We start from the raw sequence: 22,320 nt of genomic DNA on the forward strand, positions 1-22,320 counted from the left end.
TTCCTGATATTTAATCCGAGTAAAAAATCCCTTTCTTAGGTCAGTTGGGATCACCACTTTATTTTTAAGAATGTGAAATGTCAGAATAATAGTAGAGAGAATGATTTATTTCAGCTTTAATTTCTTTCATTACATTCCCAGTGGGTCAGAAGTTTACATACTCTCAATTAGTATTTGGTAGCATATCCTTTAATTAAATTGTTTAACTTGGGGCAAACATTTCGGGTAGCCTTCCACTTGCTTCCAACAATAACTTGGGTGAATTTTGGCCCATTCCTTCTGACAGGACTGATGTAATTGAGTCAGGTTTGTAGGCCTCCTTGCTCACACACGCTTTTTCAGTTCTGCCCACAATTTCTATAGGATTGAAGTCAGGGCTTTCTAATGGCCACTCCAATACCTTGCCTTTGTTGTCCTTAAGCCATTTTGCCACAACTTTGTAAGTATGCTTGGGGTTATTGTCCACTTGGAAAACCCATTTGTGACCAAGCTTTAACTTCCTGACTGATGTCTTGAGATGTTGCTTTAATATATCCACATAATTTTCCTACCTCATGATGCCTTCTATTTTGTGAAGTGCGCTAGTCCCTCCTGCAACAAAGCACCCCCACCACATGATGCTGCCATCCCCGTGATTGACGGTTGGGATGGTGTTGTTCGACTTGCAAGGCTCCCCCTTTTCCCTCCAAAAATAACGATGGTCTTCATGGCCAAACAGTTCTATTTTTATTTCATCAGACCAGAGGACATTTCTCCAAAAATGTATGATCTTTGTCCCCATGTGCAGTTGCAAACCGTAGTCTGGCATTTTTATGCCGGTTTTGGAGCAGTGGCATCTTCCTTGCTGAGCGGCCTTTCAGGTTATGTCGGGATAGGACTCGTTTTACTGTGCATATAGATACTTTTGTACCTATTTCCTCCAGAATCTTCACAGGGTCCTTTGTTGTTGTTTTGGGATTGATTTGTACTTTTCGCACCAAAGTACGTTCATCTCTAGGAGACAGAACACGTCTCCTTCCTGAGCGGTATGATGGCTGTGTGGTCCCATGGTGTTTATACTTGTGTACTATTGTTTGTACAGATGAACGTGGTACCTTCAGGCATTTGGAAATTGCTCTCAAACAGGAACCAGACTTGTGTAGGTCTACAATTTTTTTCTGAGGTCTTGGCTGATTTCTTTAGATTTTCCCATGATGTCAAGCAAAGAGGCACTGCGTTTGAAGGTAGGCCTTGAAATACATCCACAGGTACACCTTCAATTGACTAAAACGGAGTCAATTAACCTATTCAGAAGCTTCTAAAGCCGTGGCATAATTTTCTGGAATTTCCCAAGCTGTTAAAGGCACAGTCATCTTAGTGTATGTAAACTTCTGGCCCACTGGAATTGTGATACCGTGAATTGTAAGTGAAATAATCTGTCTATAAACAATTGTTGGAAAAACTACTTGTGTCATGCACAAAGTAGATGTCCTAACCGACTTGCCAAAACTATAGTTTGTTCACAAGGAATTTGTGAAGTGGTTGAAAAACGAGTTTTAATTAATAATGAATCCAACCTAAGTGTATGTAAACTTCCAACTTCAACTGTAGCTATGGAAAAATTGTGGCTACATCTCTCAACAACATTGCTGCCCTGATTTTAGCTGGTGCTATAGACAAAGCTCAGTTGTGAGAGATTACTTTCTGTAGTACAATTCCATGCTGACTCGTGTTTTTACATGTCAATTGTTGAAGAGATGGGTGGCGCTAAGAGAGTGTGAACAATGCTGAATGGCCGTATACAAGGAAGAGCTCTCTAGCCATTGTGATAATTGCAGCAAAACCTAAAAGGGCTTTTTCTCAAAGTGGGTATCCAAGTTTATCAACTTTAAAAGCTGCATTAATTTTCCATTACTTTCTCCAATTGCAGTGTATGACGAACCATTTTGTACTTTTCAGGTTCAGACATTAACGGGGCCAGTAAAAACATGTTGGCAAATGGTTCTCCTTGTGCCAGTATCAGAGCATTTTCGCATTCCAGTTCAACATTAACCTGCTCTGTTGCAGTCTACCATTGAAAACCATTAAAGACTACACACAGAAAAGTTATGCTATTGGTTTTTGAGGTATATGATTGGACACTCATTCAAGAACCACCATGTTCCCGCGAGTCACAACTTCTCGAGGGCTCGAGCTGTACGTGAGTTGATGTCTTCACACAGCACACGCAAGCTGTCCAGAGCAAAAAGAAGCACCCATCAATCTACACGAAGAGCTTATTTATTTTAGGGAAAGTTATTTTAAAAAGTAAACTTTCAATAGCGAACATACTGTACTAGCAATATGCTGGCTACTGTCGATAGTGTGCTAAAAGAAAGATACAAAAAGACACCTAGCATTTGTCTTGGCTAGGCTACTGTAGCCATGTTGATATCTGTTTTTGACTTAAAGGGTCAGCATCCTATTTTCTTATGTAAAAAAAATCTCTAAATTACAGACACTAGTGTACGTTAGAAATAAAAATGAATTAATGAATACAATTATTGAATACAATGCTATTTTTAAAAAAAATAGTAATGGCCTCCAATGCGTTTTAAAACTACACTATGACAAGAATTTCTCTACACCCACAATAACATTTGCTAAATATTTTTATGTAACCAATACAATTTGATTTGATTTGATGTCCCAAAAAGTCAAAATTCTGTCTGGGCCAGTAGATTTTTTGCCAACTGAGAAAAAAAGTAAACATTGGACCATTGGAACATTGGTTTTATAAAATGTAAAGAACAGTTTGTCAAAACATTACAATAATCCTAGGATCCTGTAACCAGTCACATATGGAATTGACATAACTGACATACTCAAGTGAGTACATACATTGTGTGTGTGTGGTTCAGTCATCACTGAGATTTGATGTTCTTGGTAGTCCTGCAGCCCTTCAAACTGCTGTGGTCTAACAGTATGTGTAAGCTAAATTGAGCTTGTGAATACATACATCAATGCTATCTGTGTCATCTCATTCCAATAGCAAGGAAGTAAGTGGTCTCTGATTGAACTGTAGATATCATTAAGTATATTTGCTCAGTTGTACAGAGGTACTAACAAGTGCATAAAGTTTATGTGCCAACTCCAAAAGGCCAAACCTCTTCATCATTAGACAGAATGCAGAAGGCTGTCTGCTCTGCTCCATCACTACAATCCAGAGTGGCACAAAGCAAATTGCATTAAGCCTTCGCCACAGCCACCAGAGAACACGGTACCCCTGATGTCGCTCCTTGAAGCCTAGTTTAAAAGGACCAATTATCAACGCATCATAAAGCACTGGCTTTCATCTCCTCTGAAGTATGGGCTCATATGGCCCTTTAGTATGTTTGACCACTATTATTAGAGCCTGCTCGTCACCACAAGGCCCCAGTATCTCAGCTCCCTCCCCACCTTCTCGCTCCCTGCCAAGCCATTCTAAAGCTGTCTGTCTTCAAAGTGATGGTCACAGATTTCCGGTGGAACGGAATAGTGTCTGAAAGCCAGTCTTATTCTCACTGGGATAAAGGCATTACAGTATGTGGATGGATTTCTCAGGTGAAAGCTCTGCTTTTAGAGCACACACAGTGATGTGGAAGTCAGCGCTATAGGGACAGTGAGGATTTCTTATTTGCACAGTGAGGACGAGCAAATAACACCGGAGTGAGCCTGTGCCAGCAAACAGTGGCACAGCTTAGAGATGACTTATAGTGTCAGAGCTTAGAGAATTACTTTCCGACACAGTGTCCTCACATAAAGTAATCTGGCCTAACACAACATTGGTACATTGCTAGATTAACTGAAAATACAGTTCAGTAAATACAATTGTAGTTTAGATTTACAGTAGACGATGTTGTGCTAGAAATGTGATGACCTTGATTATCATGGTAACACTGAAATATCTCAACAAAAAACCTCCCTTCTTTTTGTGTGACTCAAAGAGTTATTGTGTATTCAGGCCCTCAACTCCACATTCAAGAGCAACCTCTAAGGTGACATGGACAGATGAACTTGGTGACCTTGCATTCCCATCTGCAATTTTGATCCATCCAAGACAGATAAGGTCATCCTTATGACATGGTGAGCAGCAGAGTTCAACCCCTCTAGTTCTCATCCATCATCCCCCAGTGACAATAAGCAATTACATGTCCTGGTGGACCCAGTTGCCCCTTCTGCTTTCCAGTTGACCCCACCCCTTTCATTCCATTCCAGCCATTACAATGAGCCTGTCCTCCTATAGCTCCTCCCACCAGCCATTACAATGAGCCTGTCCTCCTATAGCTCCTCCCACCAGCCTCCACTGTTCCCTACACATCATGAACGAGAAATCCCAACACTGCCACCAACGTATGTGACATCCCAACGTATGTGACATGAAGGATGGGACTGTTGACACTAGAGACTACTAGAGAGATTTATATAGATGCCATCAAATCTCCATGCATGCTCAGTTCACACTTATGTCTGATTACTGTAAGTATGCCTCAGGAGCAGAATGTACATACAATTGTGCCAAAGATGGAGGAAGCATAGCAATCTAAGTAATGACAAGACAATACAGGGCGGAGACTGGGCTTTAGGGCTCTTTGGAATGCGATAAAGAAGACAGACAGCATTTGTCATGTTGATTGTCTTTTGCCTCCCTAAATCTCATTCTTTTCTGAATACATTCAGTTGGATGGAGCCCAACATATATTGATTTTTCTTTAGTATTCATAAACATGGTTAATAATGCATTAGTTCTGTTAGAAAGTCTGGTGAAAACAATATTATGAAAACCACTTGTATACTGTGTCATAAGGATAGAGATGAGCATATTACATCTAGTGAGTATGTCTATTACCTGGCCAACCCAATCTCACAAAAGACTAGCATTATTAACACAAATCCATGTCAGTTTGGAAAGTAGATAAATGAAAATGAAATAAATGCATCATCCATTCTTTCACCTCTCCCCAGGCTTTCCTACCGAACGGGACAGGACACAGCCAACTGTGACACGTGTCGAAACAGTGCCTGCATCATTTATAGGTGAGTACTTGTTTACAGCTTGTTTACAGCTTGAAAGGTCACTTACACCTGTAATGGAACAACATGGCATGAGAGATGCTTATATGTACTGTATGTGTGAGGTGATATACTGTAATGTGGCAAACCAAGTGCTAAGAGTCAATTAAGTAGAATGTGTTTTCTGGTAATGAGTAGAATTGAATAGTTTACTGAACTCAGAGGATATCATTATTATCACTGCATGGTGTTAATGGTATTGCATGAAGTATTAATGGGCGTAGCTCGATTGTGAAACAATAATGACAATTGATAGAATACTTCTGTCAGAGTGAGATCAATTTATTGAGCACCATCCACGTGAATCTGAGGTGGAAATAGATACTAGGAAATGGTGTGTCTGAGATCAATGATAAGTTCACTGAAGGAGAAGAGAACACTCCTATCTGGGTCAGATCAATTATGAAAATAAACTATTGATATCCTATTACAATTATGTATAGACATCCTCAACTCTTATTTCAGAATCTGGTGAGCATTTAAATAGAGGAATGTAGTGAATGTAGAAAGGAATTAACACATAAACGGAATTAGAAGCAGCAAATTGAGTTTAATTTATAGATGCAGGTTCTGCACATATAACATTGTCATGGTTGAAGATAATAAAATAAATAAAGAAAACTATAGATGTTCTGACTTCTCCACTCGTCTGAGAGATCTAAATGATCCTCAGGCAGGTTGCAAATGTGTACACACTGTGACTCCATTTTTCCCAAGAGTCTAATTCCTTCACTTTGCCTTCAGAGACAAGAATAAAAACATCCATCTCAGAGATCGACTCCAATTTAAACAATATAGAATATTACAGAATATACGGAAGCATACCATCTGAATCATGGTACTGAGCCTCCAAAGTTTGTCACCATCAAGATGTTAGTTGTTTTTGTACCCTAGTGTGCCAGCAAGCTGCTTCTTCAGCTGTACGGCTTGTTCCAGCCTTACAGGCAGGGAAAGACTCACAGGGGAAAACATAAGATAGCAGGGTTTGTGATGTCGCAAATAAACACCGTAACAGAGACTGCTATAGCAGAGATCTAAATTTAAAAAGTGAACCAATTTCAACAAATACTTTCATGTCAATTTTTTGCACTCATTATCATCATCTTAGTAAACAACTCGTGCTTAAGTACATACACTTTATCCATGAAAAAACAGCATGCATTTAAAAAAAAACTTTGGCTAAGGGAACTTCTAAATAATTTGACCAGGTATAGACTCTAGTCTAGTCCACAGTTACTAGAGTTGATATTAGATGTTAGATAAGGTCTCTAATGCTAACAGAGTGACCTGAACATTGACTGGTTATCATCTAGTTGTCCTCTCAAGAGGAAGCTTCTTACCGTGACTAATGACTGGAACATGACCCAAGTTATCACTCAACCAACTTGAATGTATATCAATAGTAATGGATCTGTGACATCCACTTACAGTTGAAATCGGAAGTTCACATACACTCAAGTTGGAGTCATTCAAACTCGTTTTTCAACAACTCAACAACATATATTTCTTGTTAACAAACTATAGTTTTGGCAAGACGGTTAGGACATCTACTTTGTGCATGACACAAGTCGTTTTTCCAACAATTGTTTACAGACAGATTATAACTCACTGTATCACAATAACAGTGGGTCAGAAGTTTACATACACTAAGTTGCCTGTACCTGTAAACAGCATTGAAAATTCCAGAAAATGATGTCATGGCTTTGGAAGCTTCTGATAGGCTAATTTACATAATTTGAGTCAATTGGAGGTGCACCTGTGGATGTATTTCAAGGCCTTCCTTCAAACTCAGTGCCTCTTTGCTTAACATCATGGGAAAGTCTGGTTCATCCTTGGGATCAATTTCCAAATGGCTGAATGTACCACATTCATCTGTACAAACACTAGTACACAAGGAAACACATCATGGGACCACGCAGCCGTCATACCGCTCAGGAAGGAGACGCTTTCTGTCTCCTAGAGATGAACATACTTTGGTGTGAAAAGTGCAAATCAATCCCAGAACAACCGCAAAGGACCTTGTAAAGAAGCTAGAGGAAACAGGTACAAAAGTATCTGTAACCACAGTTAAAACGAGTCCTATATTGACATTACCTGAAAGGCCGCTCAGCAAGGAAGAAGTCACTGCTCCAAAACTGCCATAAGAAAGCCAGACTACGGTTTGCAACTGCACATGGGGACAAAGATCGTACTTTTTGGAGAAATGTCCTCTGATCTGATGAAACAAAAATAGAACTGCTTGGCCATGACATCGTTATGTTTGGAGGAAAAAGGGGGAGGCTTGCAAGCCGAAGAGCGCCATGCCAACCGTGAAGCACGGGGGTGGCAGCATAATATTGTGGGGGTGCTTTGCTGCAGGAGGGACTGGTGCACTTCACAAAATAGATGGCTTCATGAGGTATTGAAGATATTGAAGCAATATCTCAAGACATCAGTCAGGAAGTTAAAGCTTGGTGAAAATGGATCTTCCAAGTGGACAATGACCCCAAGCATACTTACAAAGTTGTGGCAAAATGGCTTTAGGACAACAAAGTCAAGGTATTGGATTGGCCATCACAAAGCCCTGACCTCAGTCCTATAGAACATTTGTGGGGAGAACTGAAAAGTTGTGTGCAAGCAAGGAGGCCTACAAACCTGACTCAGTTACACCAGCTCTGTCAGGAGGCATGGGCCAAAATTCACCCAACCTATTGTGGAAGGCTTCCTGAAACGTTTGACCCAAGTTAAACAATTTAAAGGCAATGCTACTAAATACCAATTGAGTGTAAGTAAACCTTTGACCCACTGGGAATGTTATGAAAGAAATAAAAGCTTAAATAAATTATTCTCTCTACTATTATTGTGACATTTCACACTTCTTCGGCATCAGTGTCCCTTCCATGGGATGATTGAGCTAACGTAGGCTAATGCGATTAGCATGAGGTTGTAAGTAACAAGAACATTTCCCAGGACATAGACATATCTGATATTGGCAGAAAGCTTATTTTTTGTCAATCCTTCTGCACTGTCCAATTTACAGTAACTATTACAGTGAATGAACACATGCTATTGTTTGAGAAGAGTGCACAATTTTGAACATGAAAAGTTTTTAATAAACTAATTAGGCACATTTGGGCAGTCTTGATACAACACTTTTGAACAGAAATGCAAAGATTCATTGTATCAGTCTAAAACTTTGCACATACGCTGCCGCCACCTAGTGGACAAAATCGAAGTTGCACCTGGCTGGAATAATACATTATGGCCTTTCTCTTGCATTTCAAAGATGATGGTACAAAATAAATACAAAACAATGTTTTTTAAAATTTGTATTATCTTTTACCAGATCGATTGTGTTATATTCTACTACATTCCTTTCCCATTTCCATAACGTCAAAGTGTTTCCTTTCAAAAGGTCCCAAGAATATCCATATCCTTGCTTCAGGGCCTGAGCTAGATTTGGGTATGTCATTTTAGGCGAAAATTGAAAAAAGGGGGTAATCCTTAAAGAGAATGATTGCTGTTTTGAATTTTGTGTGGAAGGGGTGGGAAACGATTGTTAAACATCATTAATGATCAGCTACCAGGTATTGACAACCTAGATGGGAAACTACTGAGAATGGTAGTAGACCTTATTGCCACCACTATTTGCCGTGGCTTTAAACAAAAGGAGTGTGTGTGTCCACAGGCTTGGAAGGAAGCTAAAGTAATTCCACTGCCTAAAAATAGTAAAGCCCTTTTTTACTGGGCTCTAACAGCCCACCAGTCAGTTTGCTGCATGTTTTCAGGAAACTGATGGAGAACAAATACAATTCTGTTTTTCAAAGAACACGTTCACTACTGACTTTCAGCATGTATATAGTGAAGCTCATACTGCACTGACTCAAATGACTCAAAAATTAACAATAAGATGATATTTGGATGTGTATTGTTAGATTTCAGTGCAACCTTTCAGTGCAGCCTTGGATGTTATTGACCATAATTTGTTACTGAAAAAACAAACTTTTTATGGTTTTACATCACCTGTCATCACATGATTGGAAAGTTACTTATCCATTAGAACTCAGAGAGTATTCTTCAATGGAAGCTTCTCTAACATCAGATATGTACAGTATAGAGTACAGTATCCCTCAGGGCAGTTGCCTCGGGCCGTTACACTTCTCTTTTTTTTTTTTTTTTTTACAAATGATTTGCCACTTGTCTTACAAGAAACTATAATGACAATGTATGCTAATGACTGCACACTCTACACAGCTTCATTAAATAGTACCCAGAAAACACCAGTCTCAACAGCAACAGTGAAGAGGTGACTCCAGGATGCAGGCCTTCTAGGCAGAGTTGCAAAGAAAAATACATATTTCAGACTGGCCAATAAAAATAAAAGATTAAGATGGGCAAAAGAACACAGACGGTGAACAGAGGAACTCTGCCTAGAAGGCCAGCATCCCAGAGTCGCCTCTTCACTGTTGATGATGAGACTGGTGTTTTGCGGGTACTATTTAATGAAGCCAGTTGAGGACTTGTGTTTCTCAAACTAGACACTAATGTACTTGTCCTCTTGCTCAGTTTTGCACCGGGGCCTCCCATTTTTCTTTCTATTCTGGTTAGTGCCAGTTTGTGCTGTTCTGTAAAGGGAGTGGGACACAGCGTTGTATGAGATCTTCAGTTTCTTGGCATTTTCTCGCCTTCATTTCTCAGAACAGGAATAGACTGATGAGTTTCAGAATATTTGTTTTTGTTTCTGGACATTTTGAGCCTGTAATCGAACCCACATGCTCCAGATACTCAAATAAGAATCTGATGCTCCATATTTAATGCTTATTTAATCAGGACAATAGTTTTCAGCTGTGCTAACATAATTGAAAAAGGGTTTTCTAATGATCAATTAGCTAATCCAAGTTTACAATTTTAAAAAGCTAACACAACGTGCCATTGGAACACAGGAGTGATGGTTGCTGATAATGGGCCTCTGTACGCCTATGTAGATATTCCATTTAAAAAATCTGGTGTTTCCAGCAGCAATAGTCATTTACAACATCAACAATGTCTACACTGTATCTATGATCAATTTGATGTTATTTTAATGGACAAAAAAAAAGCTTTTCTTTCAAAAACAAGGACATTTCTAAGTGTCCCCAAACTTTTCAATGGTAGTGGATACTAAATAATATGTGTGAAATTTGTTTTGAATTAGAATGGACCATTATCATGCACCTGTATCGAAACAGGGGCATCAACGCACTTAAACAGCGAATGGAGGATGCTTTTCCCGTGGTTCATTTTCATGCCAGCCAGGTAGGCTATACTCCTGTTGTAAATATAAGCAATTTGCTTAATATTAGGAAAGTTGAGAAGTAAATATTGTAAGCCTATAGAAAGCTGATGGGATCCTTCTCTGTTTAGTAGATGCCATCACTCTGTTTTCTCGCACAATTGCATAGCCTATAGAAATGTTGCTCAACATGAGGTCATGGGCTCTCAGGAAGTGTTTGATTAGATTTTTGATTAGATTTTTATTGATGTCAGAATGATTAGAGGGACAATTGAGTGCTGAGGACCAGGCATTTAGCAAGTTTGGTAGGCTACTAATGACCAACATCAGCATCAGACCTTGGAGAAGCCTAATTACTGTGACTAAATGGTCACCTGGAATTTGTAGGCCTTCATGACTCATGACCGCTGGTGTGGGGTCCCGAGCGCTCTGGAGCAGGTTTTCATCAAGGATCTATCTGTACTTTGCTCCGTTCATCTATCCCTCGATCCCGACTAGTCTCCCAGTGCCTGACACTAAAAAACATCCCCACAGCACGATGCTACTTCCACCATGCTTCACTGTAGGGATGGTGCCATGCTTACTCTAGACGTGATACTTGGAATTCAGGCCAAAGAGTTTAATCTTGGTTTCATCAGACCAGAGAATCTTGTTTAAGTCCTTTAGGTGCCTTTTGGACAACTCCAAGCGGGCTGTCATGTGCCTTTTACTGAGGTGAGGCTTACGTCTGGCCGCTCTACTGAAAAGGTGTGATTGGTAGAGTGCTGCAGAGAGGGTTGTCCTTCTGGAAGGTTCTCCCATCTCCACAGAGGAACTGGAGATCTTTCAGAGTGACCATCGGGTTCATGGTCACCTCCCTAATCAAGATCCTTCTCCCTCGATTGCACAGTTTGGCCGGGCGGCCAGCTCTACGAAGAATCTTGGCGGTTCCAAACTTATTCCATTTAAGAATGATGGAGGCCACTGTGTTTTTGGGGACCTTCAATGCTGCAGAATTGTTTTGGTTCCCTTCCCTAGATCTGTGCCTCGGCACAATCCTGTCTTGGAGCTCTGCGGACAATTCCTTCAACCTCATGGCTTGGTTTGTGCTCTGACATGCACTGTCAACTGTGGGACCGTATATATACAGGTGTGTGCCTTTCCAAATCATGTCCAATCAATTGAATTTACCACATGTGGACTCCAATCAAGTTGTAGAAACAAGGATGATCAATGGAAACAAGGATGATCAATGGAAACAGGATGCACCTAAATTTAATTTGGAGTCTTATAGCAAAGGGTCTGAATACTTATGTAAATAAGGAATATGTTTTTTTTTTGTAATAAATTAGCAAAAATGTCTAAAAATCTGGTTTTGCACTGTCATTATGAGCTATTCTGTGCAGATTGGTGAGGGTAAAAAATGCATTTAATACATTTTAGAAAAAGGCTGTAATGTAACAAAATGTGGAAAAAGTCAAGGCTTCTGAAAACTTTCCAAATGCACTGTATACCCCAGGAAGAGTAGCTGCTGCTGTTGTTAATCTCCATTTTAACCTGAGTTAACGTAATCAGTACCTAATCAATTAATGTTCTCATCCAGACAAAGCCTCTCATTTTGTTCAGCCCTGTTCTCTTGTTGCTTGCGTAAATAATGCTTCATGTAACAGCCATGGTGTCAGAGTAAGGAAATTGGCATGCAGGAATGATTCATGTAATGATGTGCTTTTTCTTTTACCTTAGTCTCATTAGCAATATGTTCCCTCATGAGCAATATGTTCCCTTGGTGGTTAGAGCGTTGGACTAGTAAGCGGAAGGTTGCAAGTTCAAACCCCCGAGCTGACAAGGTACAAATCTGTCGTTCTGCCCCTGAATAGGCAGTTAACCAACTGTTCCTAGGCCGTCATTGAAAATAAGAATTTGTTCTTAAATGACTTGCCTAGTTAAATAAAGATTTTTTAAAATAAATAATAATTTGAGCGATGATCTATAATCTGAGATAACTAATGTGACAAATCACATTTGCTAGTACAGTATCTAACTGAAGACTAGTGTGGCACGAAAGAGGATTTGAAATGATTCAATTCCTACCATAAATGCTGATGTATTAATGTATGAGCTGTTGTATGCTAACAAAGTGATTACAGCCATTGATGTCTCACAATGATTCAACAAGAGTGCTCCTTCTTTTTTGTGATGCTATGCATTTGGTGTGATATCATTATGGGATTACTTAAAATAAACACAGTTTCCACACTAATACAAGAATGCATGTCATAACAGGAAGAAACAGAACAGATCCTATACAGGATGTAGGCTTTTACGTGGGTAATACTGTATGTATGTAGGCAGCCTAATGTCCTTTGGGTATGTGGAGTATATATGTACTAACTAAAATAACAAACGATGTGTTGAAAAACACTTGTAATTCTGGGAATATAAGAGGGGATAAACATATCTACACACTTTTCTCCTTTATTCATGAACCTTGGCTGGAGATATGTAAAGATGTTACATGAATTATGAATAGCTTTGCTTCAGTAGAGGTTGATTGTAAGTGAAATCCTGAAGTGGTGTTTGATTTAATTCACAAGGTCACATAGAAGGAAGCAAATAATATACTGTTTACCAACAATGCCGATGACTTACAGTACATCACACCATAAACACTATTGGGACAGAGATACATAAATCAAACAAACAAGGACTAACTAAACAATATACAGCAAGGAAGGATAAAGGGCAGAGAAGGAGCCAGGAAGGATAAAGGGCAGAGAAGGAGCCAGGAAGGATAAAGGGCAGAGAAGGAGCCAGGAAGGATAAAGGGCAGAGAAGGAGCCAGGAACGATAAAGGGCAGAGAAGGAAAACTGCTTTGATAGAGGCAAAAATATGTTTTATCTTTATCAATGCACTGATCACAGAGAGACAACAGCTTTACGCTGACCCAGGTCTAGAATGCATGATAATTATTCTCAAAACTTGAGATTATCCATAGATAGCTCTCAAACCTTAAAAAGGAAAATACATTTTCCACTGGAAGTGCCAGGATGTAACCTAAACACAGCCATTCCATGAAAAGTCTATGCAAATGATTCATTTTGTTATTAGAAAAAGGCCTGTGGAATATATACAAAGGAAATGATTATCATTCCATCTGTGTTCAATAGGTTTTTCAGCTCCTAAATTGTGTGCCTCTGCGGGTTTTTTTTGACTGTCCTTGAATAGGACTTGGGAAATGAAAGCAAGACGACCATCTATCAAGTGCTATCTGTCTCTGCCAGCGCAATGGGCAGTAAATATATCAAAAAACTTTGCAAATGGTCTAGTTCATTTTTTTCTCTGCAGTATCCCCTTACTCCATCTTGCTGATTTACACACTGGATTGAGTGTCACACCCAATCCCCCAATATATATTTTTAAAGTCTACAAGGCGAATGATGATTCTTTCTATGAGTGTTTACCATTTTCTTATATCATTAATGTTATCTACTTCACATGTTACAGTGTATACTTTGTTTAGCCATTTGTTTTTTACTATTCTTTATTTTCTGAGATTTATGTTGATTTCTTGAACTTTTACGTTAGGACTGTGGCTTTCAGCGCTAGCTATGTGAATTAAAATAGATATCCAACCTAAAATGGACAAACAGTAGAGGTTTGAGTAGACCATTCTTTGTTATGACAGGCCTATTCCTGCCAGGGCCTGTGGTGGTGACTCATAGTGCTGATAGGGCAGCCAGCAATAATCACCTTGCTGGGCAAACCATTCTTTGCTTCCACTTAATGAGCTGGCCTGGATACAGTGAGCAGAATTAAAAAGAGCCAAACTAAAAAAAAAGTCAGAACCAAAACGGCCAATTATTCCTCAAACTTGGACAGTAACTGCTCATTGCCAAGATTAGCAGCAGCAGAGACGTGGCCTCTAATTCCGAACAGCAAGTCAGTTCCAATATGGCTAATCAATCCATGGCTTGGGCTCCTGCAGGTGCCCAGTTGAGCTGAGGTAGTCAATCTACAATCCCTACCCAGAATTCAACTCCCGCCCGACACTCCCAGCCCCTCCCTCTTGTATACTGCAGCATCCATTGCATCACTGCTACTGATACAAACAGAGCAGAGAGAGGGACAGGGGGGATGGAGAGGGAGGGAGATGAGAGAGAGAGAGCATAAAGGCCTCACTGCTGTAGTCACATCACATCCCATTGAAAAGCAGGCTGGGGAAACAAAATGCAAAAAACCCCTGAGAAAACAGTGGACGTAGAGATTATGGCCCAGAGTGTCTAACCTCTGCTCCATACAGTTCCCAGCCATGCTAATGTCCTTCTGGAGCTTAGGGCTCTATTCAGTCTGTATCGCTGAAGTGTTACTGATTGCGCAATAGAAATGTAAAGGTAATTTCTGATTGAGCCGACATATGCAGTGTTTACCATGAATGCAGTCACCACCAATTCGGCAACATTGCCTTTAAATTTCAATCATGCTGTAACACTGAAATTCTTCGATACGAATTGAATAGATTCCTTAGACTACTTAGTATGGCTCTGCAGTAACATCAACAGTAAACAGTCTAGGGTCTTTGCCCATATTCCATACCAGGGGAGCACAGATGAAAAGCCTGATTTCTGATGCACACCCACACGGATTGGGTTACTAGTTCTAGTTCATAATGCATAACATAGGTACAAGAATCAGAATTCAAAAAGAAGGTGAGGGTTGAATCTTGTTTGCAGAGATGTTTTATAAGGCTAATTTGAGGCTAATAACGACTTCACAAATCAGTGCTAAAACAGTTCCTGGTTGTATGAGTTGGGTTTAATGAAGATGTTATATAATTACTCTTAAGAGCAAGTAGCTAATTGGGTTAGCATGTATGCCCCCTGTTTTTAGAAAAGATGCAGTAGTTTCATTGGTGTTGAGAGGGCTTGTAGTATCGATGTGTTCAATAAAGTATGTGTCTGTCATTCTGTGTGCACATGACTGTGTTACTGTAAGGCAGTCAACCATTAAATAGAGCTGGACCTTAGCTGACATTTTAACAAAGAAGGTACTATCAAAATGGCACCTTGTCAGTCAAAGATATATATGTTCATTGGTTCCAAGTGAGTCATTTGTACTCTGGTGATATAAATAAATAAACATAGGCAATTGAAGTATATTAGTTGGATATTTTTATTTTAAATTTTTTTGGGGGGGTGCCTGCACCATTCATGTCGGTAGCCCAGAAGGAAAGACAAATAAGGAGCATTGTATAATATACTGTATTCTGGAGGTGATATGGGAAGGGGAGAAAATATTGAGAACATTTACATCTTCATTTAGCAGATTATCAGAATAAAACCTACAGTAATAGTAAAGTAATGTGCTACCACACCATCAACGTTATAGAATTAGAAACCAACCAGAGAAGGAAGACAGTGAGAGCATGTAGGAGACAACATCTGCCATCACCACCCTCCAAGGAAGAACAATCATTAAACAATGTTCACTCCACCGGGATCACAGCTAAACAATCAGGCACCAGTGATCACACACACAGCTATTCACAGACCGTAGCTAAACAGATGATTAATCTGCTTGTGAATGATTGAAAATGCTATACCCCATCTCTAGCTGTCCCAATCTGTTGAGAATGAGATGATCTGAGATCCGTGGTCTTTGTTTACTCAGTCACCTGCTCCCCAGGGCCACCCGCACAGTACAGTGTGCCTCGGGCTCCCTGATGAGCCAATTGTCCACAGCATACAGTAATTGCAGCTCTCTGCCAAGTGATTCATTGCTTAATAAGTGCCAAGACCATTCCATAGTGTGCTGCGCTGTTGTGCTTTGTGCTGTTTTCTAGCGAAAGCTTGGCATCAACAAGAGCCCTGAAATGCTGAGCTTTCAGAATGGCTCTAGAAATACTGGGTAATAAGAGGACGTCTTCTGTACATATACAAAGCGTGCAACTCATTTCAAAGTTGTGGCAATTCAATCTTGATGGAAGTAAGAAGCAACTGACCGATGTAAAATCTCAACAACCCAAAACAGAGGTACAGTATGTGCTGGCACATACAACATCATTGAAGTGCTCATCATTTCACAATCCTGTTTTGGGGGAAAAGTTCAAGTATTAACTACCTGTATATATTCAAGATTGTATTTATGGTCACATTTATATTCCTGTAATCAGACCTTTATTGATTGATTCAATCTTCTGCACCGCCAAATGCCTGTCTGGCACCATGTATCATTTTCTCTGAAGGTTGTCATAGCGTTGAATAACTGACACTTATCTTAAGGGTATGGACACTTCCTAAGATTAATTCTGTCATTCTTGAGCAGAGCATCTCCTTCAGAAAACTAATTGGACTGCCTGTCATGCCGGTGATTGTGAAAAGGGCTGAACAAGGCATTGTACATCCATCTGTCTGCCTACACTGTGTATACTTATGTTTGACCTTGGAGGGTTTCATGTAATTTCAGAAGGTTTGACTCCTCTTTAACTTACATCTGTTTGACTGGCAAAAATAGGCCGCTTCAAATTGTTCTACACTTTCAATAAAAACAATTTATCAACGATAAATAAGATCAGTCTTAGACAACATTGTGTGATAAGGTTAATGTTACTTGCCTGTTGGAAAATGACACTTTCTGCTACTGCTACTATTTTTACTGTTGCTTCTAGTACTGTACAACCACACAGTGCAATCTTCAGAGAATGGATGTTTTTGATTAAATTGCAGAGGCCTGGAAAATATAATGACTCCGGGGGAAATATTTTTTGTCAACATGTATTAAATTGGCAGTCAGGTATGACAGTATGAATCCTACTTTACTCATTCCAAAATAGTATTGTCCATATTTATTACACATGCCAATGGTAATACGTAAATGAATAGATTAACTTAATCAATAGCTATAGATGTAGTACGTCTGGGCCTGCTCGGGTTGTGAATGATTTCATTTGGTTGGGATAAAGCTCTGTGCTTCTCCCAGCAGTGAGAGATTTAGTCTCAGTGCCCGAATGGAATCGGATGATGGCAGCCAGGGATTACAGCAGAGGATGAGGAAATCAGACATCAGAAACGACTCACATCCCGACTACTAGATGGACATACTGTATCATGTTAGGGAATACCCTTCACTATGCACTGAAACATACAGATGTTCATACTTTTTATATACATTAGTCTGATGTCACATCCAGTACATTTCAGTGTTAGAGGAAATGATTTATGGTGCTATGAGAATTATCAGACTGTACTGTGCGCTTCCCAAACAATCCATCTGGAGTCTATGGCTAGCGACTGCCCTGGATTATCAACGGACAAATTGAATGCCGGCGAATTGGCAGTACTCCTGAATCATATTATTAACTTAAAATCACTTTTATGGGATCAAAATCCAATGTACCAGATTGTGCAGAGTCATGGTTCATATTTGAGCTGCTTCATTCATGTTCAATTTGTGATACCCACAATTAAGACTGGTTTGAATGTTATTCAATCTCTTAAATCCTGGTACTCTAAAAGCTAAACCGAAATAGGATTGAACCATCTTTCCACAGTAGCTTCAAATTCTAGTATTTTCCTTCTCTAAGAGAAGGAAAATATCACAGAACATTTGTGGCACCTTAATTGGGGAGTATGTGGACACCTGCTCGTCGAACATCTCATTCCAAAATAATGGGTATTAATATAGAGTTGGTCCCCCCTTTAATGCTATAAGAGCCTACACTCTTCTGGGAAGGCTTTCCATTAGAAGTTGGAACATTGCTGCGGGGACTTGCTTCCGTTCAGCCACAAGAGCATTAGTGAGGTCGGGCACTGATGTTGGGTTGGTCAGGGTTCTGTGCAGGCCAATCAAGTTCTTCCCCACCTATCTCAACAAACCATTTCTGTGTGGATTTTGCTTTGTGCACAGGGCCATTGTCATGCTGAAACAGGAAAGGATCTGCTGCCAAACTGTTGCCACAAAGTTGGAAGCACAGAATTGTCCAGAACACCATTGTATGCTATAATTTAAGATTGTGTTTTATTATATATTATTGTGTTAACTCAATGTTATTGTGTTGTTTGTGTTGCAGTGTGGAGCTGGACTTCAAGCAGCAGGAGGACAAGTTACAGCCCCTGATTAAGAGACTGTGCCCCTTGGACAACTCTCAATACCCTGCTCTGCCTTACCCCCACGAGGTGTTCACTTCAACCCCCAAACGCAAGTCCAAGACAGAGTCCAAAAAGCATGGTCGCTGGAAACTCTGGTTCCTTTAACTTAGGGAAGATCTTGGCTTTTGGAATGGACTTTTGGATCTGTTTTTACACATCTATCTTCCCTCAAAGGGATCTATCACAACAGTAGATGTTCTGCTCCAGGGAACGGATAATCTGATAACAGTAAATCATCTAAATCAGGATTCTAAGTTTGAACTGCACTAGAAATCAATGGGGGATTTTTTTTAAACAATCTTAGCTCTGCCAAGCCTTCAGTTTTTCGTTCAAAACCGGAGAAGGTCAACTTATACCCTGGCTAAAGGTTAGCAGAACTACATGGTGAGACTGGATATATTTTTGTCATCATGAAATGTAGCCCACAAATATGAAGATGGATATTATTTATTTACCGGGCAAATGTTTCTCTCACTTTTTAAAAATGATTTCCAATGGCACACCTTTTTGGTCTCTGCTTGACCAGAAGAGGAATCACCATGTGGAAGGCCTGTTTCTCTAAAAATATACTTTAATCGTACATCAGCCTGTTGGAAAAGCACAAACATTTGGAGACTGAGAACATCATGGAAGAAGAAGTTATATACAGTACATTACACTATATTAGTGAACCGACTCTACATGAACCCTTCTTGCCTCTTCTCTCCAGTCTTGAGAGAGCCCAGTTACTCTCTCTCCCCTTCCTTTCCCTTTGTCTCTTTCCCTTTTTCTGTCTGTCTCGCTCTCTCTCTTTCTCTTTCTCTGCACACAGACATGCACTTCAGGAGTATGTAAAGGAAGATTGCGATATATGGGATCCTCGACTGCTTTGTTTTTTAGAAACAGGATATAGTCAAGGTTATAGTTCTGTTCCAATAGCTGTTCTAATCCATCAATGTGCAGAAATAGGGGTTGAATCCAAGATTTGACTATTGCATATAGAAAAAAATATAGACTTATTTTAACATATTAAAGTTTGTTGATTATCTTATATAACATATTAACGTTTCTTATTACTGTGTTATTCAACATGCAGCAGACTATTTTATGAAAATATGATTGAATTTCAGTTGAAAAAGTAAGCATGGTTTTGACACTTCTTTATCAATTCACATGCACAAAGCTGTCATTGCCTTTCACTTACACACAGGTTAACATCTCACTAACTTACTCTAACCCACAGAAAGGAAATGTACTGTAAGGACAGGACGAAATGCAACACTATTCTCTCTGGAATATGCATTTCACATTATAAACTGGGTGGTTCGAGCCCTGAATGCTGATTGGCTGACAGCCGTGGTATATCAGACCGTATACCACGGTTATGACAAAGCATTTATTTTTACTGCTCTTATTAGGTTGGTAACCAGTTTATAATAGCAATAAGGCACCTCGGGGCTTCGTGGTTTATGGCCAATGTACCACGGCTAAGTGCTGTATCCAGGCACTCCGCTTTGTGTTGTGTGTAAAGAACAGCCCTTAGCCGTGGTATAATGGCCTTATTGCTTAATTCTAACTCACTTGGCTCAACTGATCATCATCACAGACCATATGGTCCTTCACGTAGTGCCATAATTCTGCAACTCACCAATAATTTTGATTAACATTGATCAGCACCTAACACCTTTGCTTACTCTCTCCTATATGATTACATTAGGGGTGGAATCAAGTCACGACCCAGACGTAGCAATCCATGCACTGAACTTACAACAATAAAGAAGGGCTATTTACAGTATACATAAGCATGTAGGGTATTCAATCTTTATCTTTGACGAATAGTGACTTTGGATCAGATGGATTCATTTGATGAAGCAACTTAAACCATCCACTTATTGCACCTAATATTTATAGATAATCATTTAAATCTCACATAAACAATGTCACACTGACAGCAAGTGATTCAATCACACATTTGATCTTCTTGGCTGGGTTACCAGGTCCTTCAATATTACTGTACAGATGGAGGAACTTAATTTGAGCCAGTTTGCCACTGAAAGAAAATACACCTGCAGAAATAGGCAATGTGAATGTGGAATATAATTAATTACATTTTTTTTGTAGGGGTTGATAGATTTTTCATTAGGGCAAATCAAGTATGACATTTTAAAGTGGAAATTACAAACTTTAGAAGCCATTTTAAACATCAAATACACAAGTGTACATTTCTTGCTGTGCAGGAAAGTTATCCTCAACAAAACAGTGATCAAATGAAGATCCTACATCTGTAGCATATTGAAGGACACCTTAAGGAAGTGCAATTCATTGATTTGCAATATTATGCATTTTGTACTGTTTTTACCTTAAAACAAATGCATTTTCAATAAAACCAATATAATTGTAAGAGGTGTGCTGACATTATTCTAAACTATGTGAATTGCAAGGCAGAGACAATATGATGCAACACAATGTTGACGGAACACAATGTTGACGGAACATACAGTTGAAGTTGGAAGTTTACATACACTTAGGTTGGAGTCATTAAAACTCGTTTTTCAACCACTCCACATATTTCTTGGTAACAAACTATAATTTTGGCAAGTCGGTTAGGACATCTACTTTGTGCATGACACAAGTAATTTTACATGAGGAAGAAAAATTATATGGATCTATTGAAGCAACATCTCAAGACATCAGTCAGGGAGATAAAGCTTGGTCGCAAATGACTCTTCCAAATGAACAATGACCTCAAGCATACTTCCAAAGTTGTGGCAGAATGGCTTAAGGATATTAAAGTCAAGGTATTCGAGTGGCCATCACAAAGCCCTGACCTCAAACCTATTGACCATTTTTGTGCAGGACGGAAAAGCATGTGCGAGCAAGGAGGCCTACAAACCTGACTCAGTTACACCAGCTCTGTCACGCTCAACTTATTGTGGGAAGGTTGTGGAAGGCTACGTGAAATATTTGAATCAAGTTAAAAAATTTAAAGGCTATGCTGCCAAATACTTTGTGCATGTAAACCTCTGACCTACTGGGAATGTGATGAAATGTGATGAAAGAGATAAAAGCTGAAAATCATACTCTCTACTATTATTCTGACATTTCACATTCTTAAAATAATGTGGTGGTCCTAACTGACCTAAGTATTTAGACCATCTGAGAACCAATTGGTACATCAACATGCTACTGTACAGCTCCCCATCCATGCTCTCTTCCTTGTCTTGTTGATAAAGACTCCTAGCATGAACAGGGCTCAGCTGCAGTATTGGATTGCTTTGAGGTCTGCCTAGTCACTCTCAGAAGTCTCTCTCTCTTTCTCTAAATGTGATTGGCTCACTCTCTGGCAGGGCCACAACTGGCATGCCCTGAGGCTGGCCAGTTTCCAGCCTGCCACTTGCTGCCCAGATGCCGTCAGCTTGGACGACTAAACTCAAGGGTGTAATTTCCCTCTCTCTTCCTCTCTACCTTCCTATATCTCTCCATCCCTCACTTCCCCCAGCTACAGTACAGTGAAACCATGGTTACCATGGTGAAACAGGTTGGATCATTGACACAAGCTCAGTGGCTCAGGTCCCTAAGAACCATTATAGTGTCTGAGTTCAGCTGGGCTTTTTTACGTGTCACCTTTCCATGCAAAATAAAATGGAATAGAATATCGCCCTTCATCATCCACATCCCCCAACTGGAGGTAAAAGTTGGGCAATGATGACATGTCTGCCCATCCTCGCTCTATCCACTACCAGCATATCTTGGGCTCTATTCATTCAGATCTGCTTTAGCCGACATCCGCATAGCGGTTGTTTTGACAGTGTCAGAGGTAGAATTACATTAGTGCTGTCCAATCCACAATTGGTTCCTGGCATTATACCTAAAGCAGACATTGCTATTGGCTGCAC

The 22,320-nt window shown here is 39.7% G+C and overlaps 1 protein-coding gene across 1 annotated transcript in view; it reads left to right on the forward strand.

Moving 5' to 3' along the window:
• LOC110502488 (inhibitory synaptic factor 2A) overlaps window positions 1–20,825 on the forward strand; it is a 30,366-nt gene extending 9,541 nt beyond the window's left edge. Inside the window, exons 3-4 of the mRNA XM_021580538.3 lie at window positions 4,963–5,034; window positions 18,367–20,825. Of these exons, the coding sequence (XP_021436213.2) occupies window positions 4,963–5,034; window positions 18,367–18,550 (256 nt within the window). The 3' untranslated portion in view covers window positions 18,551–20,825. The remainder of the gene's footprint in view (window positions 1–4,962; window positions 5,035–18,366) is intronic.
• Window positions 20,826–22,320: the final 1,495 nt, after the last annotated feature.

This window comes from Oncorhynchus mykiss, chromosome 23, assembly GCF_057628025.1.
Source record: "Oncorhynchus mykiss isolate SJ-2025 chromosome 23, ASM5762802v1, whole genome shotgun sequence".
Classification (NCBI taxonomy): domain Eukaryota; kingdom Metazoa; phylum Chordata; class Actinopteri; order Salmoniformes; family Salmonidae; genus Oncorhynchus; species Oncorhynchus mykiss.